At 63.1% G+C, this 20417-nt stretch overlaps 1 protein-coding gene and 2 long non-coding RNA genes across 7 annotated transcripts; all 3 read left to right on the forward strand.

The window, feature by feature from the left end:
- The first annotated feature begins 383 nt into the window (after positions 1–383).
- On the forward strand, positions 384–4541 carry LOC140621967 (uncharacterized). Of its 3 annotated transcripts, XR_012021714.1 has the most exons (4): positions 384–530; positions 1618–1897; positions 2704–2946; positions 4509–4541. It is a non-coding gene; the product is annotated as an uncharacterized lncRNA (long non-coding RNA). The 3 variants fall into 3 exon arrangements; XR_012021716.1 differs by lacking the exons at positions 384–530; positions 4509–4541 and adding an exon at positions 1017–1149 and having other exon boundaries at positions 2704–2855; XR_012021715.1 differs by lacking the exons at positions 384–530; positions 4509–4541 and having other exon boundaries at positions 1163–1897; positions 2704–2855.
- A 27-nt stretch (positions 4542–4568) lies between these two features.
- Positions 4569–9341, forward strand: IRX4 (iroquois homeobox 4). 2 transcript variants are annotated; one of them, XM_072807386.1, is made up of 5 exons: positions 4569–4659; positions 5185–5436; positions 6069–6199; positions 7128–7456; positions 7915–9341. In XM_072807386.1, the coding sequence occupies exons 1-5, from the start codon at positions 4615–4617 to the stop codon at positions 8736–8738; spliced, it is 1581 nt and encodes a 526-aa protein (XP_072663487.1). In that variant the 5' UTR covers positions 4569–4614; the 3' UTR covers positions 8739–9341. The 2 variants fall into 2 exon arrangements, with proteins under 2 accessions (XP_072663487.1, XP_072663488.1); XM_072807387.1 differs by having other exon boundaries at positions 6087–6199.
- Positions 9342–13092: 3751 nt separating this feature from the next.
- Positions 13093–20041, forward strand: LOC140621968 (uncharacterized). 2 transcript variants are annotated; one of them, XR_012021717.1, is made up of 3 exons: positions 13093–13311; positions 13521–13587; positions 17767–20041. It is a non-coding gene; the product is annotated as an uncharacterized lncRNA (long non-coding RNA). The 2 variants fall into 2 exon arrangements; XR_012021718.1 differs by having other exon boundaries at positions 13093–13303.
- The last annotated feature ends 376 nt before the right edge of the window (positions 20042–20417 follow it).

Consider the following 20417-nt stretch of genomic DNA (forward strand, 5'->3'; position numbering starts at 1 on the left):
CCCGCCCCAGGCCGCCCCTCGGCGCGGCTCAGGCGCCCCACGCACCCCGCGCGCGGGCCAGGCGGAGGGAAAGTTGGCAAGCGCGCGGCGCCCGCGGGGGAAAGCGTTAATGGGCGGCCGGGTGGGAGCAGAGCGCTCGCTCGCCCACGTCACGCCGGTGCGGGCTCGGCTGACGACCGCGGCGCCTGGGGACGCCGGCGCGCTCCGCTCGCCAGGTGCTCCGCCTGGAAATGTCTCCATTAGTTGTCGCCGGCTCCCCGCCGGAGCGCGCGCGCCGAGCGGCCGCGCAGAGCCCTCGCGGGCGGCCGGTAGTGGCCGGGCGCCACCGCAGGTAGGCGAGGTCCCCGCGCCCGCCCCCGCCCCGGGGCTCCGAGACCCCTCCCCCCTCCCGGGGAGGCGGAGGCTCGGCGCGGCCGCCGAGGGGCGCGGGCGGCGGCGACTGCGGCGACTCCCCGGTGCGTCCCGGGCTGCGCGCTGCTCCCCGCGGCCCCGGCGCCCCAGCGGCGCGGGCGGGCGCGTCCCCAGCGCAGGTAGGGAGTGGGCTCGGCCGCACAAACTTTGCCAGGATCGCTCCGCGCCGGAGGGCACAAAGTTTGCTGCCAGCCGCTGGGGTCTCCCGAGGCCGGGGCGTTCGCCGCAAGTTGCGGAGATGGGGTGTGGGGGCGGCGCGGGGCGCGGGGGCCGACGCGGGGCAGCCGGGCCTGATCCCGGACGCCCCGGCTGCGCGCCTTTCCCGCTCCGGCAGCGCCCTGCGGGCGAGCGGCGGGGGCGCAGCGGGAGAGCTGGAGCGAGCCGACCTGGGATGGAGGCGTTTCGGGAGCAGGATTCAACGCGCTGGCCTGCAGCTCGCCAGCCTGACTTCGCCGAGACCCGGAGCACCGGCCCCGAAGGAGTGACCTGCCGACCTCGGGGCTGGCTGGCGAGCGGCGCGCCGCGGATATCCAGAGCGCCTTTCGGCCCCACACCCCGCCCCGGGTGTCCGCGAGCGGTGGGCGGGCACAGGCGCCCCGAGGGCTGGCCCCATGCCTCGGCGGCGGCGGCGGCGGCGAGGCCCTAGCCTGGCCTGCGCGCTCTAGCCTCCGCCCTCTGCCTGGGGTCAACTTGGCTGGGCTGGAGAGAGCCCCTGGCGGCTCTCGTGCGGAGAACCAGGTGGCCCCGGGGGTCGACTGGGGGAACCGACCGGGGGCGCCTGGCCCCAGCCGGTCTCGGGGGGCGGGGGAAGAATGTCAGGGCGCGGCCTGTCTCCCAGAGGCCTCTCCTCGGCCTACAGCACCTTTGGGCAAAAAGGGCGACCCACAGGCCTCTCACATTCGGCGCTAACCATCCTCAGCCCCCTCGCCCTGGGCTCCTTTAGTACTCAACAGGCCAGTGGGGGCACTTAACGGAAGCTGAGCTGCTGCCCTGTCCGTGGGAAGCCTCTCCTGGGTGTATTTAGAACCGAGGGTCCCTCAAGGGACGTGAGGTCAGTACGCCCGTGTATGCAGGCGCGTTGAGCTGGTGATACCGGAGATGCTGACACTCCTGCTGTATCCTCTCTTGGAGAGAAACCCGGTGCTCAGCTCAAGGCTCAGCCTTTCAGGAAAGGGCACTCGAATATTATTCTGGTGTCTTCTACAGGGCCAAGATAACCCGAAAGTATCCCGGTTCCAGGAGGCCTGCCTCAGCCAGGGTGCAGGCTGTCAGCGAGATTTCCCGGGTGTGCTCCAGATTGGAGACAGGCCTGACTAACCCCGAATCCGGGATTAGATAGCAGGGCCTGGGTGATCGGTGGCAAGGTCGCTAGGCTCCTCCGGCAGCAGAGCCTCCCCAAGCAGGGTAGCCATACAGGCCGCCCTGTCGCAGGCCTGGGGCGGCACGAAGTGGAGGACCAGTGTGCAATGGCCTTGGGAAGTCTCCGGTGAGCTTGATTTCTGGATTAGAAGGAAAGGTTCCCCGGGAGAACCGGGCTAGGCAGGTGGGGACTGAGAGCGTCTATTGAGGCACTCAGGCTGAAAAGGAAAACCTGGCAGTGATGGTCAAAAGAAGCCCCTGCCACCCCTCCCCTAGGGGCCCCCGCGGCCGGGCTGTGCCCAAAGGTGGGCACCTCTGCTCAGAAGATAAACGATGATGTGTGTGTTCAGGGGGCGCCGTTCCCCTCCAGCTGTGGCCCGGGTAAGGAACCGGCCTGGGCGCGCTGCTCTGCGAACTAGAGCCTCGGGCCCTGGGACCTGGGCGCTGGCTGTCGTCCCCCGCGGCCCGGGTGCTCACAGTCGCCGGAGGTTGGACCCTGGGAAGTGGGCGAGGAAAAGATGCAGAATGCACCTTCTATCCTGATTACTGCTCCCTGGGCCCTGGGCCACCCTGGGCTCCTGCCCCTCCCTCGCCCGGGCCTCATTACCGGGAGAGAGCGAGCTGTTTGTAAACAATAAATAATGGAAAGTAGGAGGATGTTCAGAAAAGCCTCAGCAGTAGCGGGAAAGCTGGAAGGAGTTGGGAGGAGGGGGTGGGGGAGGGGCGGAGCAGAGGAGGAAGAAGGAGAGAGATGGAGAGATTCATTTCTGCCCAGAAGCCCCGGTGGCTAGTTTCTTATTATTTACAGGAGGTGATATTAGCAATTCAGGTGAGAAAGAAATAAACACGGCTGCCACGAGATCAATACAGAATTCAGAAACAATTATTAATGTCATTTGACTCGTGTTCTTTATATATCTCTCCCGGCTACAGACGCTTAAACTGTCTGAATAATTTGCATGGAGCGGCTATTCATTATTTCCGATGATTTTCCTTCGCAAGCAGCTCGGACGTGGCCGGCTGTGGTTCAACGCGATCGGAGAGCTCGTATTTTCATCTGTAAATTAAAGCAATTACGCAGCAGATATCTTATGATGCGTACTGTGGTCTCCAGATAGTCATCAATCACCTTCAACCGAGCTGTCAGAGCGGGCAGATTTCGTTTCTGGGAGGCAGGTTTGCAGCTGGGGAGAGGGCGAGAACGTCATCATTAATTAGAGGGTGACCCTGGGGCGATTCACAGGTCTGAACCCAGGAATCTTTCCGAGCAAGTCTGCACAGCGCCGCCGCGCACAGTTCCCCTCCCGGCGGCGCGGGAGGCCGAGCGGGGCGAGCGCGCGGCAGGGGCGAGCCCGGGTCCCCGCAGGGCGGCGGCACAAAAGGCGGGGAGCGAGTTCGGGGTGCCCAGGCGCCCCTCCGCCGCCTGCGCGCTCGCCTCCGTTGGGGATTCGGGCAAGGTCCCAGGACCCGGACTGAATGGGGAAGTCCCGGGGTGGGCACTCGGCCGGCTCCCCAGACTGCTCCGTGCGCCCCGGGCGCTGAGCTACGCGACACGGGCGGGGAAGGGCGTCCCGGCGCTCCCTCCCCGGCACCTAACCCTGAGGGTCGCCCGGAGCAGCCAGCGTAGCGGGAGGGGCCCCGGAGCGGAGGCGGGAAACCTGCTCTTCCGAGCGCGCGGGGACGTCTGGCAGTCCCGGGTTTAGCCGCGAGGGGCAGGGGAGGCCGAGGGAGGGCGGCCCGCGCTAGGGGGTGGAAGAGGAAAGGGAGGGTCGCTCGCCGCGTCCGGAGGTGGGACGGAGGAGGGGGCGTTCCCCGGGGACGCGGTGGCGGAGAGTCGCCAAGTCCCGCCGCACTTGGGCCACCGAGCCCCGGCGTGGATGGCTCCGGGAAGGGCCTCGGGACCCACACACCCGAGGGCCTCCTGACCTCCGGACGCGGACACTTGCAGCCGCTTTGGGTCCTGGAGCTCCGCCCCGGAGTTGGGCTCGAACTGGCGGGCGGCGGCGCGGCCCCGGAGCCGAACAATAGTGCGAGCGGCGCGCCGGCCGCGGAGCTGCCTCCCTGCACCCGGGGCGGCGCGCGGAGGCCGGGCGGTGGCCGGGCGGTGGCCGCCTGCGCCAGCACCAGCGCGGGGCTAATTTTAACTGTTGATTACATCTTCAGCGGAGACTCGCTCGTGTGTCCCTTCACATGTCTCATTTGTAATTGAGACTAATGATTACAGTGGGGCGGGAAGGAGCAGGTGCTCATTAATTAATTTCTAATTAAAAGTGCTTCCCGTTCTCGGTGACTAAGGAGAAGCAGCCTTCGTCGGGGCGGTAGTGAGTCCACGGATGGAATTCGTTGGTTAGAGCCCGCTGCCCCTGCGCCCCGCGCGGCGCCCCGGCCGTCCCCGTCCCCGGCCCGTCCCCGTCCCCGCCCCGCGCGGCCGCCAGTGACCCGCGCGTCTGCGGCCCGGCCCGGTGCGCGGCGTGGGCTGACGTCAGCGCCTCCGCCGCTTAAAGCCACGCACATCTGACTTGACGGGTTCGCGCAACTCGGTTTTTTTTTTTCCTTTTTTGCAAAATATGTATTTGTGTCGCCGCTGCGAGGCCGGTTGGTCCCAGAGCCCCCTCGAGGCTCGGGAATGTGAAGCCAACAGGCTCGCTGCGGCCGCCGCCGCTCACTTCCCTACCGGGTTAGAAAAGTTTGCGGGGCGTGTGGATGAAGTAACCGGCTCTTCTGCTTCGCCCTCCCAGCGCCTAGGAGCCGGCGGCCCCGGAGCAGTGGCCGCGCCGCGCCGCGCCGCCCCCCGCGGCGCAGGACCTCGCCGGCCCCGCCCGCCGGCCCCGGGCCGCGCGCGCCATGTCCTACCCGCAGTTTGGATACCCGTATTCCTCCGCACCCCAGGTAAGGGGCCTTGCGCGGTGCGGGGGCGCGGCGGGACACGCGGGCGGGCGGGCGGTGCGGCCCCGCGGCGTTGCTGCCCCGGAGCCGGGCCTGTGCCGCGCGCTCCTCCCTCGCACCCAGCCCGGCGGAGCGCAGGGGCGCTGAGACGGTCTGACGTGCGGGGGCCCCATTTCTCCCGCTTTGCTTGACCCCCACTCCCACCCGCACCCGCACCCCACCCCGGGTCCGTGGCTTCGCCCCAGAGGAGCCCAGGGACTCAAGACAGACGTGACACAGGAGGGCGTGCGCGGCCTGGGAACCCCCCACACAGGGACGGACCCCCGGGGGGGGTGCACTCGGGGCCTGGACGGGCGGGGCCCAAGAGGCTGGAGGAAGCAGCCCGGCAGAGCCGACTCCCGGCGGGAAGGAGCGCGCGCGCCGCGGGCAACGGGGCGCCCTCCTGGGCCGGGAGCAGGGCAGGTGGAGGCCTAGAGCCCCAGCCTCGCGCGCGCGCCCGCCCTTCCTCGCGGCCCGTCTCCCCTCCAGTTCCTGATGACCACCAACTCCCTGAGCACGTGCTGCGAGTCGGGTGGCCGCACGCTGGCCGAGTCGGGGCCCGCCGCGTCGGCCCAGGCGCCCGTCTACTGCCCGGTCTACGAGAGCCGGCTGCTGGCCACCGCGCGCCACGAGCTCAACTCTGCCGCGGCGCTGGGCGTGTATGGGGGCCCCTACGGGGGCTCGCAGGGCTACGGCAACTACGTGACCTACGGCTCCGAGGCGTCCGCCTTCTACTCGCTGGTAAGGGGAGGGGGAGGATCTGAGACCTTCCCGCCACGCCACGCCACGCCCCTGCCCCGGATTTGCCAAGCCCACTCCCTGAACTCTGGAGTCAGGGGCGCCGGTGCCCTGGACCCCAGGTTGTAGGGGTGGGAAAAGCACCCTTCGCTGCTGCTTCACCTGTACACCTCCTCGCCTGGCTGCTCAGAACCCCGCCAGGCCCCCGGGCGGGGAACCCCCCAAGCCTGACCACAGCACCATGGCCCAGGGCAGCCCCTGCTCCCCATCTCCACAACCCCTATCCTCACTCCTCTGGGTCTCTCTCTCCCTCTCCTCCCAACCCCCACCACTCAACCCCTTTCGGACCTCCCTTTTGCTCCACCTCTCCCTCTCCCAGCCATCCGCTCACCCTCATCTCCTGTGCTGCCGTCCCAGCCCCCTACCCTCTTCTCTGCCCCTTTATTCCTCTAATCTCATTCTCACCCCTCCTCCCCATTCCCCTACCCCAACGCTCCCTGGGCCCTAGAGAGAGTCGGGACGGTCGGGGTGGCTGGTGAGGCTGCCCAGGGTCTGTGCCCAGCGTTCAGGAGCAGAGGGATGTGGGGGAGGGGGCGGGGTCGAGCTGGGTCGCCTCCAGGAAGCTTCGACCCCAGGCTCCTGGGATCCTACAGAACGGCTTCGACTCCAAGGATGGGCCTGGATCTGCGCATGCGGGCCTGGCGCCTGCCGCGGCCGCTGCCTACTACCCCTACGAGCCGGCGCTGGGCCAGTATCCCTACGACAGGTGAGGGACAGAAGTCCTCGCATGCCCTGCATGGGCCGCAGGGCTCCATCAGCCGTCAGAATCACCCACACACACCAGCCCCACCAGCTCCACACCCCCTAGAAAAAGTTGGGAGGTAGAAGGAGGGGCATTTTTCTGGTCCAGCTCCCGATGACCTTGGGTTAGTCCAGCCCCACTTCCTAGGCAAGCCATGCTCCACAGGGGTTAAGGTGCGTCCCCACCACCCCCACCCCCAGCCCACTGTCTGGACTCCCAAAGCCCTTGCTGTGATGTGGTTTCCCTGAGCAGACAGGTCTTATTGCCCAGGCTTCGGACACCTGCCCCAACCCAAGATGTGCAGCCCATGTGGGTGTGTGGGAGCCCCATCCACCTTCCCCCTGTGGTGAGAACTGGAAGGGGGAGTCCAGTGGGACCCACTCAAAGACAGCATGGCCCACCTTGGGGAGAGGAGGGAACAATTAGGAACTAACTGCAGAAAGTTCACCATAGGCTATCTGGGCATTTTCTTTCTGTGGGCACTAATGACCGCTTCTGCCCATGGGTGTTATACAGTTGGTCTCACGCTTCTACGATGTGCTTTCCTGGTCTGGGGATCAGAAGGGTAGGAGAGACACCTCATAAAGGAACCCAAAGGAGTAGATGTCTAGGTAGTGACAATGACAGAGACCTGGCCAGGTTTTGAGCCCCCACTCCACTCCTGACCACTCTGGCTGGGAAAGAGCCAGGCTCCCTTTAAGTTTAATCAAACATAAGCATCTTCACTTTCTGGGGCCCCAGAAAGCAGTGCATGGGCAGTGGCGAAGGGCGGGGCCTGGGTCCCGCCCAGGTCTTACCCCATGATGAGGCCTGAAAGCCTGCACGGGCCTTGCTCTGGCCGCTGGCACCACAAGGGCCTCGGCCGGCGACCCATTGCCCAGCCTGTCCCCAGGTACGGGACCATGGACAGCGGGACGCGGCGGAAGAATGCCACGCGCGAGACCACCAGCACGCTCAAGGCCTGGTTGCAGGAGCACCGCAAGAACCCCTACCCCACCAAGGGCGAGAAGATCATGCTGGCCATCATCACCAAGATGACCCTCACGCAGGTGTCCACCTGGTTCGCCAATGCGCGCCGGCGCCTCAAGAAAGAAAATAAGATGACATGGCCGCCAAGGAACAAATGTGCAGACGAGAAGCGACCCTATGCAGAGGGCGAGGAGGAAGAAGGGGTGGAGGAGGAAACCAGGGAGGAGCCCCTCAAGAGCACCAAGAACGAAGGTGGGTGGGAGTTGGCGATGCCAGGGCTGGGCACGGAGGTCGGGACTCCCTATGCCTTCTTTGGGGTGCTAAGACCTCTAAAGACACTGAATCTGGGGTAGTTAAAGCAAACTGTGAGGGTTTGGGCAGCAAATGAATGAGGTGGCCCTGAGAGGCCCTGAGCCCAGGGGGCCTGCAGTTGGAACTGGGAGCAGGCTTCAAGAAGCCCAAAAGGGGCATCTACAACCTGAGACACGCCCACCCTGAATCTGAGGAGGGACTCCCTGAGTCTCCCGTGTACCCTCCGGGGGGATAGAGAGCATCTGGAGCAGGTGGGAGGTACAAGGAAGGGCTGTGGTGCTTTTCCTAGCTCCAGGGTCTGCCCCATAACCAGGGGCACAGAGCTAGGAAGGACCAGTGGGGTTCTGCTACACACATTCCTCTCTTCCTGCACTGGCCCCTCCCTCTATCCTGTGCAGAGTCCCTGGGCAAAGAGGAGAAGGATCTAGAGCTCACCGACTTGGAGGACTTCGACCCGCTGGAGGGGGAGCCCCATGAGTGCGAGCTGAAGCCGCCCTTCCAGCCCCTGGAAGGCGGTCTGGAGCGCATCCCTGCGGCGCCCGACGGTCCGAGCGCCCCGGGGAAGGAGGCCTCGGGCACCCTGCGGATGCCCCTGGCCGCCGGTGGCGGGACCGCCCTGGACCAAGACATGGAGAGAGCCAGGAGCTGCCTCCGGACCACAGCGGCTGGGCCAGAGCAGCAGCCCGGTGCAGGGGGCGGCTCACAGGCTTGTGAGGCCAAGCTGGGCTTTGCACAGGCTGGGGCCCCGGCGGGCCTGGAGGCCAAGCCGCGCATCTGGTCCCTGGCACACACTGCTACCGCGGCCGCCACTGCCCTGAGCCAGACTGAGTTTCCATCCTGCATGCTCAAGCGTCAAGGCGCTGCGGCCCCTGCGGCCACTTCCTTGGCTCCTGCTTCATCCTCGCCTGCGGCCCCAGCCCCTACTGGTGCCCTGGACAGGCACCAGGACTCCCCGGTAACCAGTCTCAGAAACTGGGTGGATGGGGTCTTTCACGACCCCATTCTCAGGCACAGCACTTTGAACCAGGCCTGGGCCACCGCCAAGGGCGCCCTCCTGGACCCAGGGCCGCTGGGACGCTCGCTGGGGGCAGGCGCCAACGTGTTGACGACACCCTTGGCGCGCACTTTCCCTCCTGCTGCACCCCATGATGCACCGGCCTCAGGTGCAGCCAAGGAGCTGCTGGCCCTCCCGAAGGCCGGAGGCAAGCCCTTCTGCGCCTAACTGGCCCCTGCCCCTGAGCAGAGGAGGAGGAGCCCATGCTGGGGCTGCAGGCCTGTGGGTCGCAGACTTTTTCTACCAAGTTTCCAAAGCAGGACGAGAGCGTGGCAAAGTTCAGGCAGCCAACCCACTGTAGAGGGAGGAGCTGAACTCGGCCTCTCCAGGCTACACGCCAGCCGCCTGAGCTGTCTTGCCAGGTCCACCGACCCCACCTGGACATGCACTAGTTCAGGCCATTTCCAAACTCCGAGACCCATCGGGATAGGGCTGCTCACAGGCAGAAGGGAGCCACCCTAAGCATAAAGTTTACGTCTGAAAGTTTACATGGAGAAGACATTTCCGTTCTGAGGCTTTGTTTTGCTGTCTCCTTTCGGGTTCGAGGCATGCCAGCGTTCCTCCCGGAAGACTCCTCAGCCTGGGGACCTGATCTCATCTTCCGCACATTTGCCAACAGCACTCCACCTCGTTCACACTATTGCACACTCTTAACTCGATAAAATTATGTTTTTTTTAAAAAATGTATGTTCACACCAATAATTGCCTGCTTCAGAGGCTAATATAACAAAACCAATAAACCGAGTGATGGTGTTTGCATTGCAACATGAACACGTTTCCAGCCCAGGATTGGAGGTCTCTGCGGGAGGAAAGGTGCTAATCCCCAAGGGAGTGAGCGGGAGCAGGGTCCTTGGCCCAGAGTCCCGCGGAAGTTGGTGCAGAGCCCCAGATGCTCTATAAAGTTGTTTTTCAAAAGAAGAGTTACAGTATATTCCAGGTTGTTGAACTCGAGTGGAATTGGATGAGAGGCTGGGGACTGTTAAACTCTCCCCCATTATACCAAACTCCAAATTTTGAGAAAATGGGAGTTCCTCTTGCTAGATTAGAATAACTTTTAAACTTTCTGAATTCCCAGGCACTGTGTTGAGGGGAGAGCGAGGAGGGAGGCCATCCGTGCCCTGAGGCCCTTCTTCGGCGACCTCCCTCCAAGGACCCGCAGCCGCGCGCGACCCGAGCGTCCGCCCAGTGCCCTAGGCCGCGCCTGGAAGGGGGGGGGGGTGGGCGGGAAGCGCTTAGGATGCCGCAGGGATGGGGCGGGGCTGGGAGTCTAGGCCTGGGGTGGGGGCCGGGGAGGGAGGGTGGCCGGCGGCTTGCCCCGCCTCGCCCAGTTCCAGCGCGCTCCAAACCCCTGCGCTTGCTGCTAAACCCCGGCCCCCCAGCCCCACCCCTCGGAGCGGAGCCCGCGGACGGCCGGCATCTCCGAGGTGCAGGAAGGTCGCAGTTCCCAGGCTTCTGAGGACTCCCGCGGGCGCCTGGCCCCAAGCACGGGGCCCACTCGGACTCGCCCCCGCCTGCAAGCGCTCGTCCTGAGGCCCCACTGGGCCTCCTTACAGCCCCGGGTGTCCCGAGGGAGGACGGGCCGCCTACGCCAAGGACCTGCAAGGGGGCAGCGGCGGGGGCAGCGCGGCTGGAGCGCGGGTCGTCTCGCGGACGGGCGGGCGGCCTTCGAGGGACGCGCGAGGCGGGGCCTGGACTGGAGCCCTGTGGGGTTTGGCCCCGGGGCGAGGCTCCGGGCAGGCCGGGGGCGCTGTCAACGGGCCTGATGCGGGGGAGGGTGGTCGTTGGGACGAGGTGGCACCGGCAGAGGGAAGCGCAGCGCAGCCGGAGGCAGCTCCCGGGTGTGCGCCGGGCACCCCTGAGTGCTGGGCCCCGACCCTGCGGGCGGGACCGCGGACCCCAGCCCTGGAGCGACCCGGGCAGGCAGTCCGGGCCCCGGGAGGCCCCGCCCCAGGCGCCCAGCCCCGGGCCCGGCCGGACCGCGCGGTAATTGGATTGTATCCGCCCGCGCGCTGTCACCGTATTGACTTTCGCTCTCTTGGATGATATTATCGAGATTCGGAGGCTCGCCGCTGATGTGCCTGTCAAAAGGCTGCGGCGGGAGCCCCCGGCCTGGCGAGCGAGCATCAGCCAAGATAATTTGAAGTGAAATTTTCATTTTGACAGTAAACCCCTCAATTTCTAAAGGCTCCGCGCTCCGAGAGCTCGCTGGCAGGGGGAGGCTTTGCAGAAAGCCCACGTCTTACACTGAAAAGGGCAAAAGAACTCGAATTAGTTGTAATAGATAAAAGGGCAAAAATAAAGAGTCAAGGGTACTTGACAGTAATAGCGAAAGTGGAGTCTCGCGGGAGACGCGTCGCGGCCGCGGCCGGGGCGCCAGGAATTTTAATGCGGCCCGAGGGCGGCCGCTCGGCGCCCCCAGCCCAGCCCCAGACAAAGCCAGGCGTTTCCTGCAAAAGTCAGGCTTCGAGGAGGCAGGCATCGCGGCGGGGTGGGGCCGCGCCTGGGCCCCCGGCTGCGGGCGGCCTCTGGGTCTGGACCCCTGCTCCCCAGGTCAGCTCAGGCCCCCGAGGCCTCTGGCTGCTGCCCAAGCCCGCTGCCCTGGGGACCTCACGCTCTGGGCAAGGCCTGTGCCCGCAGACCTGCCCTGCCCAAGCCCTCAGATCTTGGTGCACTGACCATGAGAGATTTATTCGGTTAATCTGCAAAATTGTGCAAAATAAAGACATCAGGTGGATGGGCGGGGGGTGGGGGGAGATAGGATTCAGCCACACAGCAAGGCTGTAACCTCGACCTCCTCCTTCCCTTTGGGGGAGGAATAAACTCTGGAAGGTTTGCAGTGGGCACCCTTACCCACCCTCAGGCCTGTGTCCCCTCAGGGAGGCTGGCCACCGGGCACCTGCAAGGAGTAAGTTGGGACCAGACCTGGATTTCAAGAGTTGATGCTTCGGGGAAAGGTCGCAGTCGGGGGCAGGGGCCCCATCTCCCTCCCTGGGAGGCTGTCAGGGAAGGAGCTGGAGGCGCAGAGGAGCGCTGGGGACCGCGCTCTCAGCCATTCAGGCGTGGCCAATTCAAACACACCGAGGAAGGGATGCTAAATTAACGGCGCTCTTTACATAGAGCCCAAATAAAACTGTAATCAGCGGCGCGTTACTTTTCATTAAGCGAGTCTGACAGCAGCATATCCAGACCCGACAGGGGAACAGGCGCGGGAAATATACGGCGCTCCCGGCCGGCCCAGTCTGAGATAATTCCTTAAGCTCCATTAACAACTCTTAGCCGCGGGAAATGGGCTCCCGGTAAACGTCTCCAAATCTAAAAGCTTTATCGACCCTCCATCCGCCGCTGATGCCTCCATTTCTTTGTTTTTTCTTCCCTTCCTTCCCCTTTTTTTTTTAAACTTAAGGGAGAGACATCCAACAAGGTAATAGAGTTTGACACGACACCTTCTTAACTAGAGAGAGAGGCAGAGAAGCCAGCCCTTAAATGATATTTAAAAGGCAACCAATTAAGATTTAAAGTGGTGGTCTCCTGAGATTATGCATGCGATTTATGCCACCCGGCTTTCCCTGGGCAGGCCTGCCTGCCGGGCTGCAGACAGCCGGCCTCCTGTTCTGCCTCTCCCTCCTCCCTCCTCTCTCTCTCTCTCTCTCTGCCCCCCCCCCCCCCCACACACACACCTAGAACAAGAGAAGAGCGAGAAGCAAGATCTTTAATGCTCCAGTCCTTTCTGGTGGGAGGACTCTTGGGGTCTCCTGGTTCCCAAAACAGATAACAGCAGATTAATGGAAACTGAGGCTGGCCCCTCCTGCAGACTCGTCACTGGCTACATGGTGTTCCTGGAGTCTGGTGCCCAGACACAGCTCCTCTAGTGGAGTGTGGGTGCCCAGGCTGCAGGATCACCGTGGGCAGGCCTCCAGTGAAGGGATGGCCCAGGCCAGGGTGGGGAGAGGGGAGGTACAGTAGGCAGCAGAGGAGCTGCTGTGAACTGCCTCCTTTGAGCTGGTACACTGAGGGCAGGAGTACCCACCCCTCCGCAAAGTGTGCCAGGGTGCCGGGGAGATGCAGTCTTCCTAGGGCAGCTCCATGAAAGCGCTTCGTCTGGGTCAGCTGTCATGTCCTCCCTCACAGTGACGCTGGCCAGAGCACCTGTTCCAGCGGTGCCACAATGTGGGAGAAACCGGAAAGCCCCTCAGCCAGGGTCACACCCTGGGAAGGCAGGGAAGCCCAGGGAAGTAACGCCATGACCCTTTCCGCTGGCCCTGTCTCAGGTCCTGTTGGAAGGAGCCGGAACAGTGGGGCCAATGGAGTAAGAGAAGGCAGGGGGAAGGGGGAAAGGGAGGGAGAACTGCCTTCCATCAGCTTTATGAAGAAATGATTGTGGAAAAATTGCTTTTTCCCTGGAGGACTCTGGCTCTGGAGTGAAGACTATCTGAAGTGTCGGGACCAGGCACACGTGCACCTGGCTGAGCCCTGAGCGGGTGGTGCCCCCATTGTGCTGTCAGGGAGGGAGGGTGGGCACCTCGAAGGTCCTCAGGCATCCCCAAGCCCACAGTAGATGGGAATGGCACAGCTCCCCTCGCAAGCCAGGGACCAGGGAAGACCCAGCGCCCACCCCCCAGCACCACCAGAGCTTGCAGTCACTTCTAAAAATGTCTAAACACCAAGGGTGGAATTCAGAAGCCAAAAGCTCCCCCCAGTAAAAAAGCCTTGATGTCCTGAACTGAACCCAAAATGTAAGAAGGTACTGAAGGCCCGAAGCGGGAATTAGACCAGGATGAGGGGCTTTTCAGGCTTTGCGGGACCCCTGACCCCAGTGGGGTGGCTGATGCTACATTCCCAGCATCCCCTGGTAATTCAGTTTTGTCACAGTGGCGTGGTCTTTCCAGGGATGGGGCTCCTGGAAAAGGAGCTGAGTTTCTGCAGGATCACCTGATGTCCCCCTCCCTGCAGGTGATGATGTAGCCTAGACTGAGCAGAGCTGCCCTGTGGTCCTGGGACTCTATCAATCTCACAGGAGGTAACAGTGATGGCAGTAGTACTTGGGGGGGGGTGGTCGCCGGGGGGTGCACGGGCCGAGTATGCCACACCTCTGCTTCTCAAGGCACCGCGTTATTCTAAATGCATAATCCATATGTTCTTCATATGAAGCCGGTGAACGGAGCTGATGGACTCGTGTGCACACTATTTGTGCGAACCCCATTCCCGCTGGGCCAGGGCTTGCAGAGGCTGTGCTGGGCACAAGAGGTGCTCAGTGTCTGCCTGCCCAGCTCCCAGGGATGCACAGCAGGCTGGGCCAGGAGAGGCTGGGGAGAGCAGGAGGGGCCCGTGCCAGGCCCTAGAAGCTGCTCCGGCAGGTTAGGCATCCAGTGTCCACCTTTGCCGCGTTCTGCTGAAATGATGCCCCCCTGGCCTGGTGGGCAGGGGTACCGCCAGCTGTCCTGGGCTCCGGTCTTTGAGAGCACCTAAGATCTTGACAGACGGAGTAGGAGGAGGGAGGACATTCACCGGGGAGGGAGGGGCCGGTCCAGAGGCCAGGGCACCAGAAGGGGTAGTGCTCCTTTTAGCCAGAGAAAGGGAGGGGAGGGGAGGGGAGGGGAGGGGAGGGCAGAGGAGGAGAGAGCAGGGGAGAGGGAGGGGAGAGGGAGGGAGAGACGGGGGGGGGGGGGGGCAGCCCCATTAGTGCTTGGGAAGCCCAGGTGGGATAACAGGCAGGGGTAGCTTCGGATCACCTGCTGCAGCCCCTGGGGGCAGGACATCCCATGGTCCCCAGGACAGGGCTGGGACACCGTGGCTGGATGTCAGTAGGTGCAGGCTGGGTTGCTCACCCAAATTTGTCAGGTTCACCTGACATGGGGTGACCGGCAATGGGAGGAGAGTCTCCAATAACCCCATAGAATACAGGCTGCAGGAATACAGCCCAGGCCAGGGGGAAAAGTGGTTTTCACGTGACGCTGTGACGTCTGCTAGTGACCCATCTGGGTGTCACAGGGAGGAATCTTGTGTCAGGAAGACTCAGAGAGAAGCTAACATTTCTGGGAAGAGGAAAACGGGAGCAGAAACAGTGGGTGGCACAGGGTAGACTCCACTCGGCTGCCCACCCAGCAACAGAGCACAGCCGCAGCCTCTCCGCCACCCCCTAAGTGGTGTGGACCCCCCGCACCTCACGGCGCACCTGCCCCGAGGGGCCTGCAGGCTCCGAGCTTCTGGGCTTGCCTGAGGCTGAAGGACCTAGCATGGGGCCTGGCTTATGCACAGCCCGTGGCAGCCATGGCCCCCCCAGTGCAGGGGCAGGGTGGGGAGAAGTGCAAGCCAGCAGGGGTGGGGGGAGAGGGAAAGTGCCCTTGGCTGAGGAGCTGGTGCTGCAGGCACTTGTCTAGGAGGGGACCCAGCAAGTCCACCTGCCCCAGGAGGGGTGAGGGGACAAAGCCAGGGAGCAGAGGGGAGGGGGAGGTTGCAGAGCAGGGCCCTGAGTCAGGGGACAGGGGTAAGGCAGCTGCAGCCTGTCCCTCAGGAGCTATGGGCCCCGGGGCACAGCCAAGGGTGGACCTGCCCAGACCAGCCTCCCTGCGCCCACACAGCGGCACACTAGGCGTGGGGTCCAGGGTGGAAGGGACACCCCCAGCCCCACTGGTCCCAGGACCTCTGCCCCGACACACCAGCCTGGGTTCTAACAGGTGCTGGGCCACCCGGGCCCTCAGAGACTGACCACATGTTCACAGGGGCCCCACCAGCAGGGGCCTGTCCCATCACACAGTGACTCAGACTCATAATCAGTCTGCAAATGGGACCTTAATTAATGAATTTAATGATAGAGACTCTCTTTTCATGGAACATTAGTCCAAGTTCGAGTAATCAGCCTGAACACAAACTCCAGCTTTGCCACAGCACTCGCCTGGGGCAAGAGCATAATTTATGTCAGGCAAGTAGGTGGGCATGCCACTCCTGTGACGGGGGCTCACGGCACCTCAGGCGTCCCATCAGACCCTTCTGTGGCAGGTGCACACACCTTGTCATGGGCACCTCTCCGGGTCCTCAGAGTCCACTGCGGGTGGCGGTGGGCTCCCCTCTGCTTCTGCTGGCCTGCAGGTACCTACTGGACACTCTTTGGTCCAGAAGGATAAGATGAATCCTGCCTGTGCAGGCCCCATCCTTGTGAACATGTGGCCCTGAAGGGATGTGGGGCCTGTGGTCTAGGGTCACCCCTGGCCCTCCCCACCTGGCACTCGTGTAGTGAAAAGCAGTCCTGTGCGTGGAGGGCTGCGTGAGCCCACTCTTGGCTGCCGCGGTGTTCCAGGCACAGAGGTGGGGGCCGCAGCAAGGACCCTGTGCGCCAGGTCAGCGGGGGACAAGACTGTCCTGCATGTGCAGCAGTCCCCGGGGGAGGATGGGAGCTGCAGGTGCCATGCTCTGGGCCCCAGGCAAGGGGACTCAGGAAGGCAACGGCCCTGGCGGGAAGGGGTGGCTACCAGGCTGTCCCGTCCTTCCCTCCTGCTCTCAGGGGAGCTCGCCTCTGTCTGTGGAGCCAGCTGCATGCTGGAGGCCGGGCTGCTGGAAGCGCCCGGAGAGAAGTGGTGAGGGTGGTGGAGCCCAGGGACACTGCTGAGGCCAGGTGGGACCCAGGAGCCTGCAGGCTCGGGAACCGACGCAGATCTGGCTTCTAACAGGGCGCTGCAGGGGTGAGGCACACAAGGACACATTCGTGGCTCACGCTCCTTTTCCACCTGCTCCATGTTTTCAGAAACACACTGGCCTAGAATGTTCCGCTGCAGGAGGACACAGCAGCCCCATGGCAGGACACAGGTGCTGGGACTGGGCCGATGCAGGCCACCATGCAGGCAGGGCCTCAGGTGTGAGCCGCATGGGAGCAGGGCACGTCCCCCTACAAGGGGACCCACAGCCCTGGGGTGAAGTGGCCAGTGACACTGCTCGGGCATCCCTGCGACCCCAGGACCGCTACTTCCCCGGAGCCTGGTCCCTTGCACACTTACCTCGATTTCCTAAGGGCAGCTTCCCCCACCCCTGCCTGCGGAGCAGCTGACTGCAGGCAGATTATTAGCCCTTCAGACTCCTCACCTACCTGCGCCGTGGTGTGGCCGGGGCGGGGGTGGGGGGTGTCTGAGAGCGATTCTCCCTCTCCCTCTGCTCTTCCTCCCCCTGCCCTGCCCCTGCCCCCCTCTGCTCTTCCCCCTTGCTCCTCCTCCCTCTGCTCCTCCCCCTGCTCCTCCTCCCCCTGCTCCTCCTCCCTCTGCTCCTCCCCTTTCTCCTCCTTCTTCCTTTCTTCTCCCCTGCTCCTCTTCCCCCTGCTCCTGCCCTGCTCCTCCTCCTTCCCTGCTTCTCCCCTGCTCCTCTTCCCCCTGCTCCTCCCCTGCTCCTTCTCCTCCCCTGCCTCCCCTCTGCTCCTCCCCGGCTCCTCCTCCCCCTGCCCCTCCCTCTGCTCCTCCCCCTGCTCCTTCTCCTTCCCTGCCCCTCCCCTTGCTCCTCTTCCTCCACATCCCTCTCCTTGCTCCTCCACACCCTGCTCCTCCCCTGCCCCTCCCCCTGCTCTTCCTCCTGCCCCTCCCCTGCTCCCCTGCTCTCTCTATCTAAAATAAATAAATCTTTTTAAAAATAAATAAGTGAAAATAAATTAAAGCAACATGCCATTTAAATACAAGGGATGCACTAGACACAGGACAAGCGGTGCCATGGGCCTGTCCTGGGTGGTTCCTTGAAAATCACCTTCAGGATTTTCATCACAGGTTTGCTTTCATTTTACACGTTTGCCTGGCTTCTCACTCCCTCCAGAAAATAAGAGGAGACAGCGGCCCTGAAGCGTGTGGGGCCCTCGTGGGCCCACTGAGCCCCCCTGCGCCGCTGAGTGACCACTGCCTCCCCCAGCACATGGGGCAGGACTCTGGGGTGCAGTCCCATCTGGGTTGTTGGAGCGCTTAGGACAGTATGTCCTTGCCAGACACGGGCCCGGGCCTGGGCTGGTGTGGCCAGGCTCCTTCACCGCCACCTGCCCTCTGCCCTGCGCAGGGCCCCTGGTGGGTGTGCCGTCCAGAGCGGCTCATGAGAGGTCGAGGAATCAGAAACTAGGACTCCTCGATGTCCGGGAGGGAGAGGGAGAGAACCAGGAGGCTGTGGGTCGCCCAGATGAGCCAAGACCGCAGTGGCGGGCGAGCATGTGGCACTCGGGGCTCTCCTTCTCTCTCAGCAACCGCAGGCTGACGCCCCAGGGAGTTTCCTTCCAGAAGACGCTCACCCCACCTTCCCCACAACCTGCATCCTCCTAATAATCATCACAGCACCGTCTCCACTGAGCAAGACTCATGTGCAGATGTGGTTCCAGGGATGGAACCTCAGGATAGAAATCTAGATGGAGTTTGCTGATCAGGTGAGATCCGGAGGCGTGAACGGTCTGCAGCGCACAGCCGCAGCTATCACTTGGGGTTACCCTGATGCTTTGATGACCAAGCGGCCCCCACGAACCAGGGCAGAAAACTTGCAGAGCCAGGGCCTGGGACGGAGAACCCCAGGGCTACGAATCCCTCCCCGGGCCTCTGCAGGACAGACAGCCATGCTGCCTGAAGGAAGCCCTTCTCCCCAGCAGCCCAAGGGTCAGTGCCTGGAAACCAGTCTCTCGGCCTGGGCTGCCTCAGGGTGCCCAGCAATGCCCCTGGAGCCCTGGCCCTGCGGGGTCTGGGCTGGCAAAGGGGCAGCCTTGGAAGAAGGCGGGGCAGAGTCCGGGAAGGGGAGGCCACTGACCCCCGGCTCTTCTGGGCACCTCTCACTCCCAACCCCTGTCCACCGGCTCCTTGTCTGCAGCACCTGTGCCCCTGCGGCCTCTCATTGCTTTGGTACTGGAAACCCACCTAAAATCTCCGGGGCCCAGGGGTCAAGTACAAACTGTGACCCAAGGGGACAGACCCCCGCACACAAGAAGACCTGCAGGATTGCACACTGTTTATGGACAGAGACATGGGGGATTTGTAGGGCGGTGACCCTAAGGGCCGCAGGCCAGGCTGCCCAGGGGGGACAGCTGCCCCGACGCTGGCTCTGCCTTTGTGGCATTGGTTCGGGCAGTGAGAGCGGCTGGCAGTGTTCACGGAGCTGATGGAAATGCGGACATCGCGGTTGCCTACATTAAATGGGATCTGAAGGAAGGACGCCAAAGCTTAGGGAGATAGGACTGTGGCAGGGGGTGGATTTATGTGCCCACCTGGTCAGGCCTGTTTCCCACCAGAGCCCAGAGAACATCCCTTCCCCCGCCCTGAGACAGCCTCCCTTCCCACTTCCCATGGGCACAGCAGTGGCCGGGGCGGTGCTGGCAGAGCCAGAGCGTGGCCCAGGCCCCTGGGGAAAGGCGCTCTGGGCCTGCAGGGCCACCCGCCAGGGCCTACCTCCGGCACGAGAGCTGGTGTGGACCCGCTCACAAACACGGCCCGTGATCCTGGTGTTCCTGGGACCCCAGCAGACGGCCGACTCGAATCTCACTTGATTTGTATAATGAAGGGAACAACACCAAAAAGCCTGGAAATGAATAAAAACAATGTGAAACCACCTGCAAGTCTGATGGAGATTTGACCTGCGCCAGTTCAGAGGCCCGAGACTGCCTGTGTGGATGCGGCCACGCCACCAGAGCTGTGTACTGCCCGCCTCCTTCCTAACCTGCCCCAGAGGACCGACCATCCGGGGCCACTGGCCAGCACGGCCATACACCCTAGGACACACACCTGGGCCTCTTGGTGACTTCTGCATGGTAGCTCAGGAGGGCCACAGGGGCCCACGATCAGGATGGGAAGCAGGGGAAGCAGGTGCCAGGAGTCTGGGCTCAAAACCTTGGGAGTCGGGCGTGGTGACCTGGTGGGACAGCTAGACCCTGTCGGAATCAGTGAATCATCATGCACTCACCAGCTGGTCCCAGATGTGGTTTCTTTAGTGGGAAAAGGTCAGCCCATCCTTTCTTGCTGATGTGTGGCTCATGATCTGGGAGCCCAGTGGAGGCTGCTGCACATATGGCTTCACCCGGACAGAGCCACACTCTACTGAAGCCCTACTGTGTGCTCGGAAGGCCCTCGGCCACCATCGTGCCTGCGGGTGACACCCCTGGACACGCGGGCCACTGCACTGAGCTGACGGGTAGTCCTAATAGAAGGGAAGTGGTCACCGCTCCACTTCAGAGACAGGAATGCCTGGGATCTGGAATGTTCTCTGGGCTTTTCAGACTCTCCTTCCTGTGGCTAAAGAAAAGTCGTGGTCCACCTGGGGGAGAGGGGATTTTTTTTGGAAGAGGGTCTTTAAAGAGCTAATCAACTTAAAATGAGGTCACTAGCGTGGGCACCAATCCCATCTGTCCACTGTCAGGACGCAGGCGTGCAGGGAGGAGGTGGTGTCCATAGGCCAAGGAGGGAGGCTTTCAGGAGAAACCTGCCTGCCCACACCTGGATCTCCGACTCCCCGCCTCCAGGACATGAGAAAATAAGTGTCCACTGCTGGGGGTCCCTGGGTTTTGCTCCAGCAGCCTGAGGACACTGACAGGGATGCGTGTGGAAAAAGCCAGGCACCCCAAACACCAGCCGCGCCAAGGCCGACAGCCTGGTTCAAACCACTGGCTGCAACCTGGGCGCACAGACATTTCCTCTTAGGTGTTCTGTGGAGAGGTGTGTCCTCCCCCGGCAACGATTGTGCCAGGCTTCCCCCAGCGCAGTCCCTGGAACTTGGCAAATGCTCCCACTGGTCACAAGGTTGGCACACGTGTCTCTGAAGCTCCCGCATAAAGCAATACGCCCTAAGTTCGGGCCAGCAAAGACCTGGCATTTTACGAGACATTGATGGGCTTTTTGTTTTAGCTTTGATGGTTGGGTT

The sequence above is a fragment of the Canis lupus genome, chromosome 31 (genome assembly GCF_048164855.1).
Source record: "Canis lupus baileyi chromosome 31, mCanLup2.hap1, whole genome shotgun sequence".
NCBI classification, from domain to species: Eukaryota; Metazoa; Chordata; class Mammalia; order Carnivora; family Canidae; genus Canis; species Canis lupus.